The 19,007-nt window shown below is 41.8% G+C and overlaps 1 protein-coding gene across 5 annotated transcripts; it reads right to left on the bottom strand.

The window, feature by feature from the left end:
- Positions 1 to 989: 989 nt before the first annotated feature.
- Positions 990 to 18,387, bottom strand: LOC121630652 (disheveled-associated activator of morphogenesis 1-like). 5 transcript variants are annotated; one of them, XM_041971057.1, is made up of 27 exons: positions 18,268 to 18,387; positions 17,935 to 18,056; positions 16,484 to 16,695; positions 16,318 to 16,407; positions 14,816 to 14,887; positions 14,340 to 14,434; positions 14,048 to 14,267; positions 13,541 to 13,654; positions 13,080 to 13,190; positions 12,846 to 12,949; positions 12,706 to 12,772; positions 12,424 to 12,541; positions 11,444 to 11,582; positions 11,184 to 11,242; positions 10,556 to 10,743; positions 10,213 to 10,458; positions 9,715 to 9,822; positions 8,680 to 8,777; positions 8,277 to 8,361; positions 7,981 to 8,087; positions 7,022 to 7,110; positions 6,774 to 6,942; positions 6,576 to 6,683; positions 3,834 to 3,894; positions 3,605 to 3,739; positions 2,802 to 2,972; positions 990 to 1,875 (listed from the first exon to the last, which is right to left on the bottom strand). In XM_041971057.1, the coding sequence occupies exons 3-27, from the start codon at positions 16,661 to 16,663 to the stop codon at positions 1,663 to 1,665; spliced, it is 3,147 nt and encodes a 1,048-aa protein (XP_041826991.1). In that variant the 5' UTR covers positions 16,664 to 16,695; positions 17,935 to 18,056; positions 18,268 to 18,387; the 3' UTR covers positions 990 to 1,662. The 5 variants fall into 5 exon arrangements, with proteins under 5 accessions (XP_041826991.1, XP_041826990.1, XP_041826992.1 ...); XM_041971056.1 differs by adding an exon at positions 16,796 to 16,853 and having other exon boundaries at positions 17,935 to 18,367; XM_041971058.1 differs by lacking the exons at positions 17,935 to 18,056; positions 18,268 to 18,387 and adding exons at positions 16,796 to 16,853; positions 16,944 to 17,282.
- Positions 18,388 to 19,007: the final 620 nt, after the last annotated feature.

A 19,007-nucleotide genomic window follows, 5' to 3' on the forward strand; every position in this document is an offset into this window, starting at 1 on the left:
CGGAGAAAACTCATTTCGGCCGCTTGTATTCGCGATCTTGTTCTTTCGGTCACTACCCACAGCTCATGACCATAGGTGAGGGTAAGAACGTAGATCAACCGGTAAATCGAGAGCTTTGCCTTTTGGCTCAGCTCCTTCTTCACCACGACAGACCGATGCAGAGTCCACATCACTGCAGACGCCGCACCGATCCACCTGTTGATCTCCCTCCATCCTTCCCTCACTCATCAACAAGACCCTGAGATACGTGAACTCCTCCACTTGGGGCAGGACCCTATTGCAGACCCAGAGAAAGCACTCCACCCTTTTCCGGCTGAGGACCATGGTCTCGGACTTGGAGGTGCTGATTCTCAGCTTTAGAAAATGCAGATCGCAAAAAAATACTTTACAGAAAGATTGGATTGGAGTTCAGGTAGAAATCGACAGCTACTTAAGCGGCTACTATACGCCTCTAGCAGAAATTAACTTGGGACCTAGTTCAGGTCCTAGTTATTATCTGTTAATAAAACCAGAGGGGTCATCTGATGTAAAAAGTAGATCAAAATTATAAAAGCAAACAGCAAATGTTACTTGTTAAAAATAAAAGGTTGTTTATTTAGGAAGATCCTGCATTGTTTTCCTTTAATCACTGCTGAAGAAACACTTCATTGTTTGTCAGTGTTTCCTCAGCATCATTGGCTGTTTAACTTTGTCGTCACATCTGGTGGTCTCCATAAAATATGATCAGTTTGGACAGAGAGTGGTCACCATGTTGCCAGTTGAGATGATGCTTTAGAAAGGCTGATATTTATTATTATTATTATTTATTTTATTTGTTTTACTTAAAAAATAACTGTCCAACATCGTAGCAAACAGAGTGATGGTCTGACTGCTGTGATGTGCCGAACAAATTTGCTTTGCCACGAGGAGCTTTTATAGTAAAATAAAATAAATAAGAAACAAAAAAAAGAACATGGTGGTGTTGATGCAAAACAACATATACATTTACATTACATTTATTTAATTTATTAATGTAAAAGGGACACTATTGCACATTAATGAGAATAAGTATAAATACACAAATATAAATGTGCAGCAGCGTTAGCTAGCAGCTAATATGCATGTGATTGTCCCTCGCAGGTCACAACAACACACTGTGGACTCAGTGATCTCTTAAAAAGCAGCTAAAAACGCATGTTTTTTGTACCGGGCGGGGGGTGTATTCTAATTTTAGGGGTGGTCTGTGTGGACCCCCAGGTGCAACCCACCTGGCCCCGCCCTTGAAGGAAAGAGGAGAGGACAGATGTGTGTGAATTAACTGTCATACATAGAAAAAACTTTTTTTCTTCGAAAATTGATCTGAAAGGGGATCAAAAATTCCCATTTTCCAGACATCAGGAGAACCAGAACACCTGGAATCTGACATCTGGAAAATATTCTCTGTGACTCTCATGAAACAAAATTAATAGAATTAATAGAACCAGGAGAAAATGAATAAATAGAAGAAGCTGAATCATAACAGATCCCATGTTTTTTCAGCAGCTTCACTGTTTGGACCCAAACAAATAAACAGGTGTTTCCATAAACTGCCTCATCATCGATGTATCTGTCATCGTGTTCTTTATCCAGCCAGAGTGTTTTTAATGTTGACTTCAGAGATATTCCTGCGTTTCTGAGTTCTGCTTAGCCACTGTCCTGGTTCTGGTTCAGTTTAGTCGCCGGCCTCTCTCGGCTGCTCTCGAAAGTGTTGTGCCTCCTCCGTTTTCTGTGGTTCAGGTTGGACAGATTTCTGTCGAAGACCTCTCCAGAGCGCAGAGCAGATACCAGGTCATCGAACTCACCACACTCCTCACTTGCTTTGTTCTTCCTCATCCTCAGTTCTCTGTCCTTCTTCATCTGGAGACACAGAGATCATGAATGATGAAGATGTTCAGGTTGGTTTATGTAAACAGAGGTCAGTGAAAAACCTCCAGGATGGATGTTTTCTTAAACACAACAAGAAGTTAATTCTGGATTTTAAAAAGTAGTTTTAACCTATAGAGACAAATTAGACAACACACCCAGTTTAAGTTGTTTTAGAGACAAACGTTTCCTGCAAATTCACTGGTGACAGGTGAGGGTGTCAGGATTATGTATAAAAGCAGCCTCAACCAAAGGTTTAGTCTTTTCAAACAAGGATGGGTTGTGGCTCACCGCTTTGGTCCTAACTTCACCAGAGAATCAACACTAAGTTCAACAAATGTTTCTCAATGACAGATTGTAAAGAACTTCGGTATTTCAGCATCTACACAGCGGAATATTGGGAAAAGATTCAGGGAGTTAGAGGAAATCTCAGTCTGGAAAGGCCACAGGAATGTAAAAATATGAGAGAAAGATCTGGGATGTGTAATGGGGGAATAAGTAATGGGAGAGGATAATATCAGACACTGGAAAACACATAAAGGAAGCTAAAGGCAAACTACCTGGTATAAAATTATATACCAAAATCACTGGACACCATTAAGAATAAACAGAATTTGTTTAATGGTTTATAACTAATTATGGAAATGCAACAAAGACACCGGCACTCTAATCCGCAATATTTGGGAATGCCTGGTTAGTCAGCCATTTTTTAGTAATATTTTGGAGTATTTAAGAAATTGGTTGAGAAGAGAATTGCTTTTGTCTCCAAGATTATGTTTAGGGTTAGGGTTCTTTCTTCAAACTAATGAAATAATTAGATATTTAAGTTTTTGTTGCATTTTATAAAACTTCCAACCTCACTGGAGATGAGCTTACCATATAATGATTCATGTTAACGTTCAGATACAGCATCTGCTAACCTGAGCCTCCATGAGCGCCCGTTTCTCCTCCTCCTCCCGCCGTCGGGTCATGTCCTCGTTGTCCTCTTTGGCCTCTGAGAACGCTGTGAGGAAAGTGCTGAAGATTCCAAAGAACTCGTCTGGCTTCAGGTTGGACGAGTCTTCTCCAAAACACCCCAGCGCCTTTACAAGCTTCAAACACAAGATGTGAGAAGGTGTTTATGAGCTGGTTGGTTTACAGTCACTAACCCAGTTCATGTTTATGTGTGGGTTGTTTTATAGTGACTAACAAATTTAAGTTTTCTTCTTCACTATGGTGTTCCACAGGGGTCTGTTCTCTGGCTTTTGCTCCCTCTGCAGCATATTTTAGGCTCTTTTAAAGATATTCCTTATCATTTCTATGCTGATGATATTCAGCTATATATTTATTTTAAACCTCAGGTTGTATTTAAGATGCAGATCTTGCTTGGGTGTTTGGATGCTGTCAGGAGTTGGATGAACGACAACTTTGCTAACGATGCAAAAACTGATGTCCTTGTTTGTGCCCCTGACAGATTTCTCCCTAAGAGAGTTAAGAGTCTTGGCCCACTTGCCTCATAAATTAAACCCTCACTCAAGAACCTTGGGTAACTTGGTCCTGCCATATCTTTGGGTGTTCATATTAAATATTAACATTATTTGCTAGTTCATTCTTGTTTTTCTCATTTAAAAAATATTGCCAAACTGAGTCCACTTGTATCACGATCTGACGATGACTACCTTTTATCATGTTTAAGTGTGGGTTAGTTGGGAACAACCGCTTAGCGTCTCCATGAGACACTTACCAGTTCTTTGGCTTCTCGGAGCGACTCCTCTACATCTGAGAAGCTGAAAGATGCTACGGTGATGAACTGACCCACCACAGGTACAAACCGATCAAGTGGAAGCTGACTGGACTGAGCTTGCTGGTACTGCAGCTCCTGTGAATATGCACATGCACACAATCTGTGCTCAGTCACATGACTAGATCCCACATTTTAAAGAGGTTTTAAAGCTTCTTCTGAGCTCACTTACCATCTCAGTGCTTTTCAGACCAGACTTCAGATTACCGATGTCCTTCTCCAGCTCAGTCATACTGCAGACATTCACACACAGATGTTTGCGTGGTGAGTTCAACCCCTTAAAATCCTGCCGTTTTCACCCTAACATGTTTTTATTGACAGAAGACTTGGTCTGAAATAAGTGTTTACTAAATCTACAGTGAGCCTGAAATGGTATACATCATTTGGGGCGGCGTGGCTCAGTGGGTAGAGGGGTCGTCTTGTAGCCTGAGGGTTGCCGGTTCAATCCTCGGCCTGTTGAGCTCATGTTGAGGTTTCCCCCCAGATTGCTCCTGATGGGTTGTGGTTGAGTGCCTTGCATGGCAGCTTCCACCAGCAGTGTGTGAATGTAATTGTGAAGGTACAGTAAAGCGCTATATAAATACAGGCCATTTACCATTCATATCTTAAGACCCTTGGCTGTCTAACATGTGGAGGTACATGAATAAAATGCATATTTATTTGTGACGTACCACCGACGGGACACCTGGTACCAATGGCTTAACTCAGACTCTTCATAAGATGATTGTAAACTTCCTGTTATATTGTCACAGTTTTGCTTCAATGCCACTTATTCACCAAACCAACATGAACAGCCATCAGAAACCCCACTGGGTCTCTTCATGTTATCAGAATCCAAACCAAAACACTTGAGCGCACCACAAAGATAATATTTGCAGAAGACCCAACTCTCCAGACCAGTAGGGGGCGAGAAAGTGCAGATTACACAATAAAGGAAATAGGAAGATTGATAGAAACCTCAGTGATGCCACACAGAGCTGGTGTTTAAGTCTTAATCTTCAGCTGTTTATTTTTTATACCACCATGTTTGTGCTTTGCATTATGTCTTGCTGCAGACTGTTCCACAAAGTCGCTCCACAGCATGATATGTACATACTTTTCATGATTGTTCTTACTTTGTGGTTTTTAAAATTTAGATTTCTCTTAGATTATAGCCTCCTTCCTAGTGATGGTTTAATGAATATGTTGAGTCTTTCTGGCCAATTGCATCGTCAAAAGACTCATTACTCGAGGCCCCATTTAACAGCTCATTTGGTAGCACTGACATGTACTGGTCATTTGATGTCCAGCAGTCCTGTAAACTACATACTGCTGGAAATGTAAACACAATGATGCAACTGTACTGTAAATCTATAAATATATTCAAATATATGATATCTATCTATCTATCTATCTATCTATCTATCTATCTATCTATCTATCTATCTATCTATCTATCTATCTATCTATCTATCTATCTATCTATCTATCGTTTATTTCAGCAGTTTAAAGTTAAATCTTATCTTATTGTAATGTATCACATACAATCATTCCCAAACTGCTAATGTATTTTGCTGCATGTGTTGTGTCACCTCACTGTTACCTGGACTTACGCAGAGTATTTCTTGCATTTTCTGCGGCTTTTTCAGCAGCCGAATCACACGAGACACTCGCGTGAATCAGGAAAAACGGGGCCTCGTTTGTCTTTGGTCACGTGATGTTCAGGAAAATAATACGGATTTCGCATCAGGCTTCATTTGGACGCCCCCTTTACTTGATGCAGGCTTTGGGGCTTTTGCGTCAGACGTAACATCACTACTTCTTCCCTTTCTGTGAACATTCTCTGGATATTTTTTGGTAATAGATTTTTTGCTTTGTACATTATTTGCACTGTTTTAAATTGAACCAAGTCCATAAATTTTAAATGCGTGATTTTATAAAAAGCGGGTTTGTCTGTTTTCTATGTCCTGCTTTGTTTATTGTCCTTATTGCTCTTTTCTGAAGTGTGCATATTGGCTGTAGAGAGCATTTACAGATGTTTCCCCGGACCTCCACACAGAAGGATAGATATGGTAAAAACAGTGCTGATTATAGAATATGTAGTGATTTAGCCTCCAGAATGTGACTTATTATTCCAAGAACTTCATTGCTTTTTGCCAGCTTTGCTCTTACATGGCTTACATGTTTGATCGCATCTACTCTTTCTATTTGTGTAATATCAATTATCAGTTCTACATGTGATTCTGTTATTCCTCCCAAACAGAGGATTTAATGGAGGATTTAGATTTAATGATCATTTATTTCTATCAAACCACAGTTTGTTTATTTCTGTTGTAATCATCTCCAAAATCTGCTGCAAATCCTCCCCAGAAATATAGGTGTGTCATCAGCGAACAACACAAATTTCAGTAAATCTTATACTCTGCAAATGTCATAGATATATATTATAAATAACTTCGGACCTAATGCTGACCCCTCTGGTACTCAGCATGTGATTTCCATTTTCTCTGATTTATATTCATCTATGTGCACAAACTGTTCCTTAAACAGCTTTTCAGCCCATTCAAACCAACCCCCTCATTCCAAACCTTTCAAGTTTAGTTAACAATGTGCTGCGATCAATGGTATCCAAAGCTTTTTAAGGTCCAAGGATACTCCTACTGCTATTTTTTTACCATCTATACAATCTGTGGTTTCTTTCATTATGTCTATTAATGCCAGAGATGTCGACTGGTCTGTTCTGAAGCCAGATTGACTTTCTGTAAGTAAGATGTGTTTCTCAGTAAATTTGTTTAATGTGTCTGTAAATAGTTGCTTTATAGGACAATTTTATCGTATAGCATGTTAAATATATTTTAGAAATTCCTCATATGCTTTATCAGTGTCTTTTTCTTTGTAAATGATCTCCCACGTGATCCGTTCTGTTCCCTCTTACTTGACTTTAGCAGCTTCCGGAACGTTCTGCAGCTCTTCACTGACCGCTGACACTGCAGGAAATTTGGACTCCAACACAGAGATCATGTAGTGGAGCAGAGTCACGTTTCTACGAACACACCAACAGTCAGTCATGAAAAACCATTTCATGGTTTCACAGAGACCTGATTTTTATACAGAAAACTGTGCTGAGCTGAACTTATCAGTGCTGGATCTGGTGTCAGCCATCTTGTTCAGGCTGGACACTTTGAATCCAAAAGCGTTTCCTCGTTGTCCTTTGTTCATGTAGTTCCCAAAGGCCAGAACCACCTCCAGGAGCTGACGCAGCATCCCACTCTGGACCACCTCCTTGGATGCTAGACTCAGAGCTGATGGAACAAGGAGGAATGTATCAGTTAATGACAGGACATTACCTTGGAGCTCAGGTCTCCTGGATTTGACATATACCTTGGATTTTTGGTTTGACTTCAGCCACTCTGTCAGCAAATTTCTTTTTGAAGTAAAGAGTCTGGAGTCGCTGCTGGTAGTGATTGATTCTGGAGACAGAAAGTGGACCAGAACCAGATAACACACATTAACATCAGCTGATCTGATGGAGCAGGGTTTGGGTTGGGTCATACAGTATCTCAGGTGTCATATGTCAAGCATCATATATCAGGTCTCAGGTGTCATGTATCAGGTCTCAGGTGTCATATATCAGATCTCAGGTGTCATATATCAGGTCTCAGGTGTCATGTATCAGGTCTCAGGTGTCATATATCAGGTCTCAGGTGTCATATATCAGGTCTCAGGTGTCATATATCAGATCTCAGGTGTCATATATCAGGTGTCATGTATCAGGTCTCAGGTGTCATATATCAGGTCTCAGGTGTCATATATCAGGTGTCAGGTGTCATGTATCAGGTCTCAGGTGTCATGTATCAGGTCTCAGGTGTCATGTATCAGGTCTCAGGTGTCATATATCAGGTCTCAGAGGTCATATATTGGATCTCAGGTGTCATATATCAGGTGTCAGGTGTCATGTATCAGGTCTCAGGTGTCATATATCAGGTCTCAGGTGTCATGTATCAGGTCTCAGGTGTCATGTATCAGGTCTCAGGTGTCATATATCAGGTGTCAGGTGTCATGTATCAGGTCTCAGGTGTCATATATCAGGTCTCAGGTGTCATGTATCAGGTCTCAGGTGTCATATATCAGGTCTCAGGTGTCATATATCAGGTCTCAGGTGTCATGTATCAGGTCTCAGGTGTCATGTATCAGGTCTCAGGTGTCATATATCAGGTCTCAGAGGTCATATATTGGATCTCAGGTGTCATATATCAGGTCTCAGGTGTCATATATCGGATCTCAGGTGTCATATATCAGGTTTCAGGTGTCAGGTGTGTGTGTGGTTTTGTGTTCTCTACCTGCTCATGTCGTACAGGAAGCGGTCAGCTTTAGCCATGCGGTCCAGCTCATGCTTGTGTTCTTCCAAGAGCTCAATGTCACTTTTCTCAGGAACAAACTTTAGAAGCTACACACACACACACACATGTATGTAAACTGATCTGAAAGCTGTTCATGTAGAGATTCATGAATTAAACATTTGACTGTTTATAGATTTTGTAGAAGCGGGCCCGACTTCAGCTGCCAGAACCTGGACTGACCCCCCACACCCCAACAGAACCAGCGTACTGAGAACATGGAGGATGAGGCTTCGTACCTGCTCCAGCATGTCTTTGGGCAGGTCTTCCTGCTCATCCATGGTCAGGATGGCGCGGCAGATCTCCTCATTGGTCAGCTTCAGTCTGACAGAAATTTTAATTCAGGTCACTCATCTCAAGAAATCTCTGCTCACATGTGGCACATCTGCACAGTCAAACTTCTCAGTTGAAAAGAAGAGTAAAAAATATACGTTCACAGGAAAAACATGACTTCATTCAGTCCATAAAAACAAGAGGAACATGTCTGATCTGTCAACATCAAACATCTGTTCTTCAGCTGCAGTTGTTCCCAGGCTCAACCAGCAAGAAATAAAACCAGCAATGATGGGAATGTGAGGCAGGCTGTCCACACTCATATCAACATCTACCTTGTGATGAGTTTCCATGGTTACACACACTAACCGTGATAGCAGGATGTTGCAGTTCTGTGCTCGGCGGCCATCAATCACTGACAGTTCCTTGACTTTCTTGGCAGGCGTGTGGTCTTCCTCTGTGTCTTTCTGTGGGGGAAAAACAAACAAAAATATGATGCAAGCTCACAGCGTGGGAGATTTTAACGAAATAAAGACCATCAGTTTATCAAGAAATAAAAAAATAGAGAAAACTGAGGAGAACCTTCCTCACTTTATTAACAGCAAACAGAAAAAGCAGCAAAAAGCAGCTGGTAGCAACTGTTTGCAGCTATTAATAACTGGTAGCATATGTCGGCAGCTATTAGCAGTCATTAGCAACTGTTATCACATTAGGATCAGTTAGCAATTGTTAGAAGATAATGATAACAAAGAGCTCGCAGTGGTTCACCTTTGTTGCCACATCAGGGACTTGAACCCAGGGTCTCCAGACCCAGGAACATGTTTGTAACCACTAGGTAACCACTCCCCTATAAACATCTGGTAATTTAGTAAACATAGATTTTAAAGTTAGCCATCTTTAGAAGCTGTTAGTTAATGGTTAGAAATGGTTAGATACTAGTAGCTGCCACTAGCAGGTGTTAGCAGCTGTTAAAAGCCACAGCAGCTGTTAGTGACAGTTGAAAGTTGTTAGCAGCCATTTGCAACTAATGGCGATAACTAGCAGCTGTTAGCAACTGTAATCTGCTGTTAGCAGCTGCCAGCAACCATTAGCAGCCACTTCCAGTTAGCAACTGCTGTCAGACATTAACAGCTTACCAAACATTAGCAGGCAGTTTCCAGTTGTTAGCAGTTGTTTGCAACAGTTAACGATGAAAAGTTTTACTTTCTTACATCTCATTCGGAATTAATAAATTAAAAACAACAAATTGTTAAATTTGTTGCCACACCAGGGACTTGAAGTTGGAGACCCAAGCCCACCTCTGAAACCACTCCCCCATTAGCAGCTGTGAAAATTGTTAGCAGCTGTTAGCAGCTGTTAGCATTGGACAGATGATTCATGGTCGGTGTGAGTGTTTTGTGTTACTGTTGGTCTCTGGTAAGCTGAGAAAGTCTTCTGAAACTCCTCCAGATCCAGAACTTTGAACACGTTCAGATCATCAATCTCTTTCCAGATGGTTCCTTCAATCTTGTTCTGAAACAAACAGCAGCACGTTCTGTTTAGTCTGACATTCAACAGAACTGCATTGTCTTTTCTAGAATAAAAATTCATTGTTGTGCATCAACATTTCATTTTCACTGATCAACACCCAATAGCCAGGATCCAAACTAAAGAAATATGGATGAAAGAATGATACAGCAGCGGTTCAAGAAAGAGCACGAGGAATTGCTTCCATTTCTTTTTTCCCTAATAACCATAAGCTTCTCAGGTTATGGAATTGTTTTCGTTGGACAAATTTAAGAAAATAGGCCTGAGTGGACGGTGGACATGAGTCAAGTTCAGTAGTAATGACTGTGCAGACGTACTTGGATCCACAGTAACCATCCAGCAGCAGTACCATCAGAACCAGCAGAACCAGGTTACCTCAGGCAGTTTGCTCCAGTTGAAGGACTTCAGCGGATTAGATGGCTGAGGAATGTTCTTCTTCATCTGTCCTGTTCCCAGGGGAGCTCCTGGAGGAGGAGGAGGTGGGGCAAATGGAGCCATGCCAAAAGGTGGAGGGCCTCCTGGAGGAGGAGGTGGAGGAGGAGGAGTGGGGATGGATGAGATGGGAGAAGGATGAACTAAACCACCAGAGGTCAGTGGAGGTCCTCCTGGAAGGCTGGAGCTCTAACAGCAAAGAAACAGATGTTAACGTTACACAAACGTACTGAAATCTCATAACTGTGACGGCGACTGAAACTGGACCTTGATGACCCGAACGTACAGAACTGAGCTGCTGCAGACGAGCAGAAAGTTCTTCTACTTGTCGTTTAGTCTGCTTGTGCTCGTTGCTCTCTCGCTCCAGTTTGTCCTTCATCTTATTCAGCGTAGCCATCATGTCTTCCATCTCCTTATTCTTGGCTTCACACTCCCTCTCCTTCTTGTCCAGGCGCTGCTGCAGGTTCTGATGTTCTGAGAGGAAGACCGGTGACAAATTCCCAACAGATTTCATTTTGGATTTTTTATTTGGGCCAGATTTTTTATAATTAATCTGAGCTGATCAATGTCACATGACCTCTTTTCAGAAGGATTCACGTGAAGAATGAATTTGGATGAATTTCTAATATGATTCTGCATCATGACGACAGTTCACACACAGCATAAATCCCAGATAGCAAAAAAGGGTTGGCCCAAATGTGTCCTTTAAGTTACAGCGTTGAGTAAATGTGAGTGTAGCTGCCAAAACTCAGCCACTACATGTGGCCACAAGGAGATTGCCATAAGGAAGACTTCTCATTTTAGGGCCACTTCTGGCCCACAAAATACCAGCCATAGTCTACGTCCAGGCCAATGTGGATCTGGTCCACTTCTGGCCCACACAACACTTGCTAGTGCTGTGAGTGTGTGTTTACCTTTTCTCATTTCAGCGGTTTGTTCTTTCCACTGTTTGACTTCATTTTCTTTGACCAACCTGTGAACACAAGCCAACATGAGAGGAAGTTTTTTTTTATTTTTTCCCCCAACAGCTGCTTTGCAGCTGGATTAAAGAGGATCAACATTAGTTTAAATTAACCTCCCATCACTCAAATACACGTCACCCAAAAACGCTTTTCTTCTGTCATCTTTGTTTGAAAATGTTTGCAGAAATATTTATCAGGACATCAGATCTTACATGCGAACTATATTTCTAACATTGAAGTCCTCCAGAGGAGTGACGTCAGGGTTTTCTCCTTTTTCTGTCTGCAGAACCAGCTGCTGAATTATCCGGTCCAACAACACCCAGTACTGAAGCATCATCCGGGTCTGCTTATCTACAGAGAGACAGGAGTCAACACGCCGGAAAACGACTCTCATGAAGAAGATGAGGTAGAAGATAATATGAAGAAGAAGATGATGATGAAGAAGTAGCAGTTGTGAGAGGATTAAGAAGAAAAGGACTGTGAAGAGGAAAAGAAGTAGAAGAAGATGAAGAAAAAATTTAAAAGAGGGTGAAGGGGATGATGAAGATGAAGTGAAGAGGTACAACTAGAAGTGATGAAGTAAAAGAAAAATGTGGAGAAGATGATGACATTTTTAATTTAGCTTTTAAGTGAATTGTTATTTTACTTTGTTTAGGCCAGTTCATTTTATTATGTTTGTTTTACTTATTCATGTACTTATTTATTTAAAAAACCGCCTGTTTTGTAATTTTCTCAGTTCTGTTTTGTGACGTTTTACTGAGGCACGTTGTTTTTAGCTCCTTTAGTTAAACTTTCATACTTGTTCTTATTTGTTCTTTTTATTTTTAGGTTTATTTAATTTTCTACTTTTAACATTTCTGACTCCAGTGTTTTCCTCATGGGGACCTCCACGCTGGGACCGTCGCCTGCTTGGTCTGCAGGATTGTTGCCGTAGGGATGGCTGTGGTCTGGGCTGCTAGGGGCCCTGCACTGCAGCCCAAAGCCAGGTCCAGCCTGCCCAGACCAGGCTTCATAGAAGATGAAGAAACAGAAGAAGAAGAAGAAGAAATAGAAACATCATAAAAGGAAACAATGAAAAAGCAGTAGTAGAAGAACAAGAAGAAGATGAAGAAGATGAAGGTACAGATGAAACAAAGAACTTAAGAAGATGATGAAGAAAAGAGGAAACCAGTAGTGAGGGGAGTGGTCTCACAGGGCATCATGAGGCAGTGCTGCAGAGCTGACAGAAGGTGAGGAAAAGCTTCTGTGTGGTTCAGTCTCTTCCTGATCAGCTCAAACATCTGCGTCGCACTTTTAGTGTTGATGTGAGTCTGAGACCAAAAAACATCAGAGAGAAAGAAGATTAAACATATTTTATCAGTCAGGAATAAATGACTTACTGCATCATTTCCTGATCTTTTCTCCCTTCAATTATGTATAAATATGAAGTCTAGTTGGAGATGTTCGATATTTGGTGTAAAGTGAAGATATTTACAACATCAAAGCGTTTGGACATCTGGAGCTCGTCTTCGTTCCTCAACATCTCGAAGAAGTCCAGATGTCTGAAGGACACAAACAGGAAGTGATGTAAAGTGGAAACGTGTGAAGGTTTCTGAAGGTGAACGTGCGGCGTACCTGTCCAGGATGGCGTTGTCATGGGAGCGTAGCTTGTCGATGATCGGCTGAATGCCCAGCATCAGAAACTCGTAGCGTAAATGGATTCTGAACTCCAGACTGGTCTGAAAACCCAGAATGGGAGAAAAGGAAGTGGAAACATCTGATTAATGTGGAGGAAAACATCTTTTATGTTTCTGGAATTCAGGCGGTCACGGAGAGCTGGAAACATCGTTAAATGTGGTGAACGTTCACCTCTCCTGCTCCCTGACTGAGCACAGCATTGATGAAGAACATGATGGCGGTCTTCAGACTGACTTCATCTCTGTAGCGACCTGTGGATCTGTCCAAGTCGGTCACCAGGTTCTGGACATGGAGACAGAAAGCATGATGTGGGATGGTTCAGCTGTAAAACATCACACACAAGCTTCATCCTTTTCTCATGGTTCGGTTTTCCATTAATACCTTAAACGTTTCACTGAAACAGACTTTCGTCCAAAACACAGATTTCATGAGTGTTGCATTCTGTAAAACTCAAACCATCTTTTTTCTACAGCCACTAAACACACCGCAGGGTCATGGGGGCGGAGCCTATGCCAGCCGCTATCAGGGGTAGGGTACAGTTGAACACGCTGCTCGAACCTACACAACATGATGTTCTGAAGAAACTGTGTGAATCTGTTTCAAGCTATCTTGTTGCTCCTTTGTTCTCAAACCTGGAAGCGAGTTCTCTCCGAGGAAAACTTCTGGAAGTGAAGCATGGCGTCCAGAACTTTCTTATGTCCTCCTGGTACCAGACACACAGCACCCAGGATCTCCAACACCGCCACCTGAGGACACAGAGACAAACTCAGAGATGTGATTAAAAGTATAAATTTAATATTTACTTTAAGTTCTGTGGTCAGAAAAATTACTTTTCAGATCTTTGACACCAAGAACATCCTCCAGGTTTTATACAAGGAGAAGATCTTCAGGGTTCTATAAAAGAAGAACTTCTATAAAAGGATCTGGTTTCAGATCGCTCCACATCAGACACATGGTGAGCATGTAGGCTCCCAGCATCAGTTACCATGGTGATGCATCTCAGTAACCACCTTCATGATGCTGAAACCAGGGCCTGAAGTTCCTCACTGGTTCCAGATCAGCGGACCGGTCGGGGTTATGTCTGTCTTTACCACGACAACCCCAGAACTTCCTGTTTGGCCTGAGTGGCATCAACTCACCTTGGCTTTAATGTTCTCTGTGGCCAGACTTTGAGCGATGATGTTGATGCACTCGCAGTGGCCCAGGACATGAGCTCTGCCCTGAGAGCTGTTCATCAGAGCTTTGAGGCAGCCAATCAGAGAGGTGTGGATCTGAGACTCGGCCGTCTCGTCATCCATCGACCTGAGGAAGTTCAGGATGCAGGAGAGGCCGTCCAGCTCGATGAATCGAGTGATGAACCTGCAGGAGAATGACCCCGATGTTCAGATCTGTGCTGCACAGAAAACCAACCACCTGGATGTGGAGGCTCACCTGATTGGCTGAGTTCGCAGCGCTGTCTTCAGATCTTCTACTGTCCTCTGCCTGCTCTGGTCTTCCCCATCCTCCAACGCCAGCAGAGTCTTCCTCTGTTAATGTTGAATGTTAAACATTCAATAACATCTTCTCATCAATCACGAATAATGATGAAACTTTATCTATAGCCCTTTTCTAAACAATGTTACAAAGTATTTTATGTAAATTCTAGGGTACAATTTACTTCAATAAATAACATCAGAATGTTGAAAGGTGGCCTGATTATGTGTATATATATATATATATATATATATATATATTCAGAGAATCCAGAAGAAGAGAAGAGGCAGCCAGATTAGAAGCAACAGAATGTCATATAGATGTCAGACATATCAAAGTCCCTCTGAAAAAAAGAAAGTTTAAAAGTGTGTGTGTGTGTGTGTGTGTGTGTGTGTGTGTGTGTGTGTGTGTGTGTGTGTGTGTGTATCACTCACAGCAGCCATGGTTCTGATCTGATCGATATAAAATTCAGGCCATCTCGTTGCTCCTTTGTTCTCTTCAGCTTCCTGAATTAAATCAGTTTTTAAACTTAAATCAGATTATTAAATAATAGATGTTTAATGCACAGTAGTGACCTGGTCCTCGAGGGCCGCTGTCCTGCAGGTTTTAAAAATTCCCCTCCACCAACACACCTGATTTACAGCATATTAAGTTCTGCATATTAATTTGCATCAGGTGTGTTGGAGCAGGGAAACATCTAAAAGCTGCAGGATGAGGTTCCACAGCACTGATGTAGAACTTGTCAAGACACCCAAACACTTTACATTAAAGGTGCAGAGTGTAAGAATTACTGACACCTAGTGGTAAAGTTGGGCACAGAAAATAATTTCAAATTGTGGACGGTGGCTGTCAGCGGCCAAAATGTTTTTATCTGTGAATAGATCCAGTGTCCTCAGGTGCAGCAATGACTGCACTACAGGTAACTACTTTTGGTTCAGGTTAAGCTGTACTGTAGTTTTAAAGCTGCACACACAGAGTTGTTTGTCTATTCAGAGACACCGTAGTAAAAATTTGATCCACAAACATGGCAACTGTACCACATTAAGTAGTCCAAGAGAATAAAAACAGTTATTTTAGTAAAGTCGTTAGAGACCGATAGTAACAGGGTTTTTAATCATATATACATATTTGATTTTCTTACATACTGCACCTTTAAATCCATTATTCATTCATATTTGGTGGTGGTAAGCTACATATAGCCAAACGGGAACAAGGCAGACAATGACCTCTCTGACCACCACCGAACATTCGTACACCAGCGATGCTGAAAGTCCAGGTCAGGAGGATGAAGTGTCATGTCACACTTCAGCATTTGAACAGATTTGAACCCCCAACCTTTTAGTAACTGGACAACCAGCTCTACCACCTGAGCCACTGCCAGCCTGATCAAAGTCATCAAGTCAGATCAAATCAGATTATTTGACAGATTTTACATGTTGACTTTTTTCTGAGTCAACATGAGGAAAATATGGAATAGTTCCTGACACTTAGGAGCATGTGACATCGCTGGTTGTCAGAAACATTGATCTCATCAGTAAATTATTAATGTAAATGAACACCTTGTGTTCTAATCTCTAATCTAATTAATTATTCTGTAAAGCAGTTTTAAAGTGCCTCCATCAGAAATGCTGAGTTCAACTTCCAGTCAGATTTTTGGATTTCACCATCGGCCGGATCAGAGCAACTTCGTGGTTCTGTTGGTTCCACATGAAGATCTCAGTGGGATTAAGGAAACAAACAAACTGAGGACGGTTTTATTTTCTCCTCAACCTTATTTTCTCTGTGAAATGACTTTTCATGAGTGTGAGTAAACAAGTGTAGGACTGTATGATTTATAACTTCTGCCAGGTGAAAACACATTTTTACGCTCTGATGTAAAACCAACTCCAGCCCAGAAACTGGAGCTGCAGAGGACCAAACTTTAGGACGTTCTCACCATTTTCTTGCTGCAGTAAATCTGCCACTTCTTCTCTGCTGGCAGAGCAAACATGGCCACTCGGTGCTTCTCTGTGAGCTCCAGTTCATCCTGAGAGAGGACAGATCAGACTGAATCACAGTTTGTTTAAACTGAACACAAACATGGATGATGACCTTGAACGCACCACCAACTCAGTAAACATGGCGTCCAGCTCTTGAAGGGGGGGCGGGGGCAGCGTGGGCTCCATTGCAACCACTTTGGCGACGTTTTCGTTGCAGTAGGTGATTTCTGGTTGGTCATTTTCTCTGAAGCAGCATGGAAACAGAGCCGCCAGGCTCCAAGGCTGCTTTTCTCTGGTTGCCATGGTCACGGTGGTAAGCTCAGCTGACAGGTTGACTGGACAGAAGGAACAAAGGTAAACTCACCTGAGCCGAGATGGAAACTTCTGTTCAAGTGTTTATGTTTGTTTACCTTAAACACAGTTTTAAATAAGAACTCAAAAAGGTCAGTCTCCCGTAGATTCCGGCAGTCGACCAATCAAAGTTCTTGAATCCCTATTTAATGAATAACTGTTTAGCGAGGCCACCAACACGCTGATCAGAGATCCAAGTCTGTTTCTTGTCTCAGTAAACTCTGGCTCTTACTCAGTTCAGTCCGGCTTGGTTTCAGCAAGCGAAATCCAGTTCAGTCTCAGCGCAATAACGTCCAGCTCAGTAACGTCCAGCTCAGTAACGTCCAGCTCAGTAACGTCCAGCTCAGTAACATCCAGTTCAGTAACGTCCAGCTCAGTCTCAGCGCAATAACGTCCGACGAGGTCTCAGCTCAGACTTGGCTGAGTAACGTCCAATTTAGTCTTGGCTCAGTAAAGTCTGGCCTTTTTTGGGTCAGTAAAGTTTGACATGGTTTTGGCTAAGTTAGGTCTGGCTTGGTCTGGATTTAGTAAAGTCCGTCTCAGTCTCAGCTCATTAAAATCTGGCTTGATTGTGACTCAGTCTCTATCCAAAGAAGTCCGGCTTGATCTTTGCTCCGTAAAGTCTGGCTTGATTGCGACTTGACATCAGATCAGTAAAGTCCGGCTTGGTCTTGTTGCTGTACCTGCAGTAAAGGCAGCCAGTCAGAGTTGTGATCATTGAGGTGAAACTCAGGGAGGTTTTTGGCTTTTCACCACGGTGTCGTTGTCAGCACTGACAGGACGAGTAAACCATTCTGATGATGTGACTGTTGTTAAACCCGGCGAACCCTCTCAGCACGAACATTAAACCTGAACCATTCAATTCTGTCTCCATTTGTTCTGCTTTCTAAGATCCATGAAGTAAATATTCTGACAAACCACAACTAGAAGCTGCCACAGCAGTTCTACACGCAGTTCAAACAAACACCAATCAATATTCTTCTAACAGACAAAGTCCACAAACACTGTTTGCGACCTCAGACTGAACACACACCAGGACAAAGTCACTGCTGTAGCTTGTATTTAGTCAGTTTGCTGTACAACATTTTCTCACACAGATTCCCAAAAGAGGCAGACAACAGTTTTTCTATAAAAAGATGCACTGGACCGTAAACTTCTGTCTAGACAGAATGAGAGGTGCTGGAGTCCGATGTCCTTCATACGGTGTAAGGATGATCTCCTACCTTTATGATTCACTACGTGACGCAGTAAGATGTCATTTTCCAGCTGTCATTCTTCAGACTGATTCCTCTGCCGCATGTCAGCCTCTGATCCAGCATCTTAACAGTTGATTATGTCCAAACTTCTTCTTTTAACAAGTTTACATGATCCATAAGATAAAAGGAAAAAAAAGAAATCAGAAAAAGAAAAAAAAAAGAATCAGAAAAAAAATCTGAACATGTTGCAGGAAAGTTCGAGTCGTAAATCCTGGAAAGACATCAACAAAAACAAGAGATAAAATCTGAAAGGCTGATAAGTTTGAGAAGTTTTCAGTAGATTGTGGAAGCAGTCGTTACCCTCCTGCCATGAACTGACTCAACAGATTCCACAGCTGTTCGGCCAGTTTCACAGAAACCTGCAGGACTCCAACATCAGAGCCGGCCCCGTGTATTTATCATGTCTGATGACACACGGCATGTCCGCTCTGTACGTGTGTGTGTGAAAATAACACACCACCCGAGCAGGAGTGTTACCTTGAGTGTTGGTGAAAACACACACGACTGCATTCCTGCAGCTACAGGCACACCCAAACCTCACCTACAGCAAAGTGTGTGCAGTCACACCTGTGCAGCGTGTTACCTGATGGCTTATAAGAGCACTTATTATAAATCAGACTAATGTGGATCATATAGTAGATTTTTTTAAATGTGTTGTAATTGGACCACAGATGTTTGGGTTATAATTAGACTGTGCTGAGATGACTGTTGTGAATTGGTGCTGGTCAAATAAAGGTGAACTGAACCGAATTGATCAACAGGTGTTTAACTGACATGGCAGCCATCTTTAACATCGGCAGGCTGCAGCCTGTTGCTTCGTATATCTGTTTTTTTCTTGTTTTCTGTTGTTATTCAGAACATATTGACCTCTGACCCAAACCCCACACATACACAGAGTGTATCTATTTAACTGCTCATTGACTACATCTATTTTCTGCCTCCTGTCAAAATAAATTAAGTACATCTTTTTCCAATTAAGCTTGGTCTCAAAAGTAAGTAGACGTGAGATTACTACAGTGTCAGGATGAAGATATGTGTGT

Source organism: Melanotaenia boesemani, chromosome 20 (assembly GCF_017639745.1).
Source record: "Melanotaenia boesemani isolate fMelBoe1 chromosome 20, fMelBoe1.pri, whole genome shotgun sequence".
NCBI lineage: Eukaryota > Metazoa > Chordata > Actinopteri > Atheriniformes > Melanotaeniidae > Melanotaenia > Melanotaenia boesemani.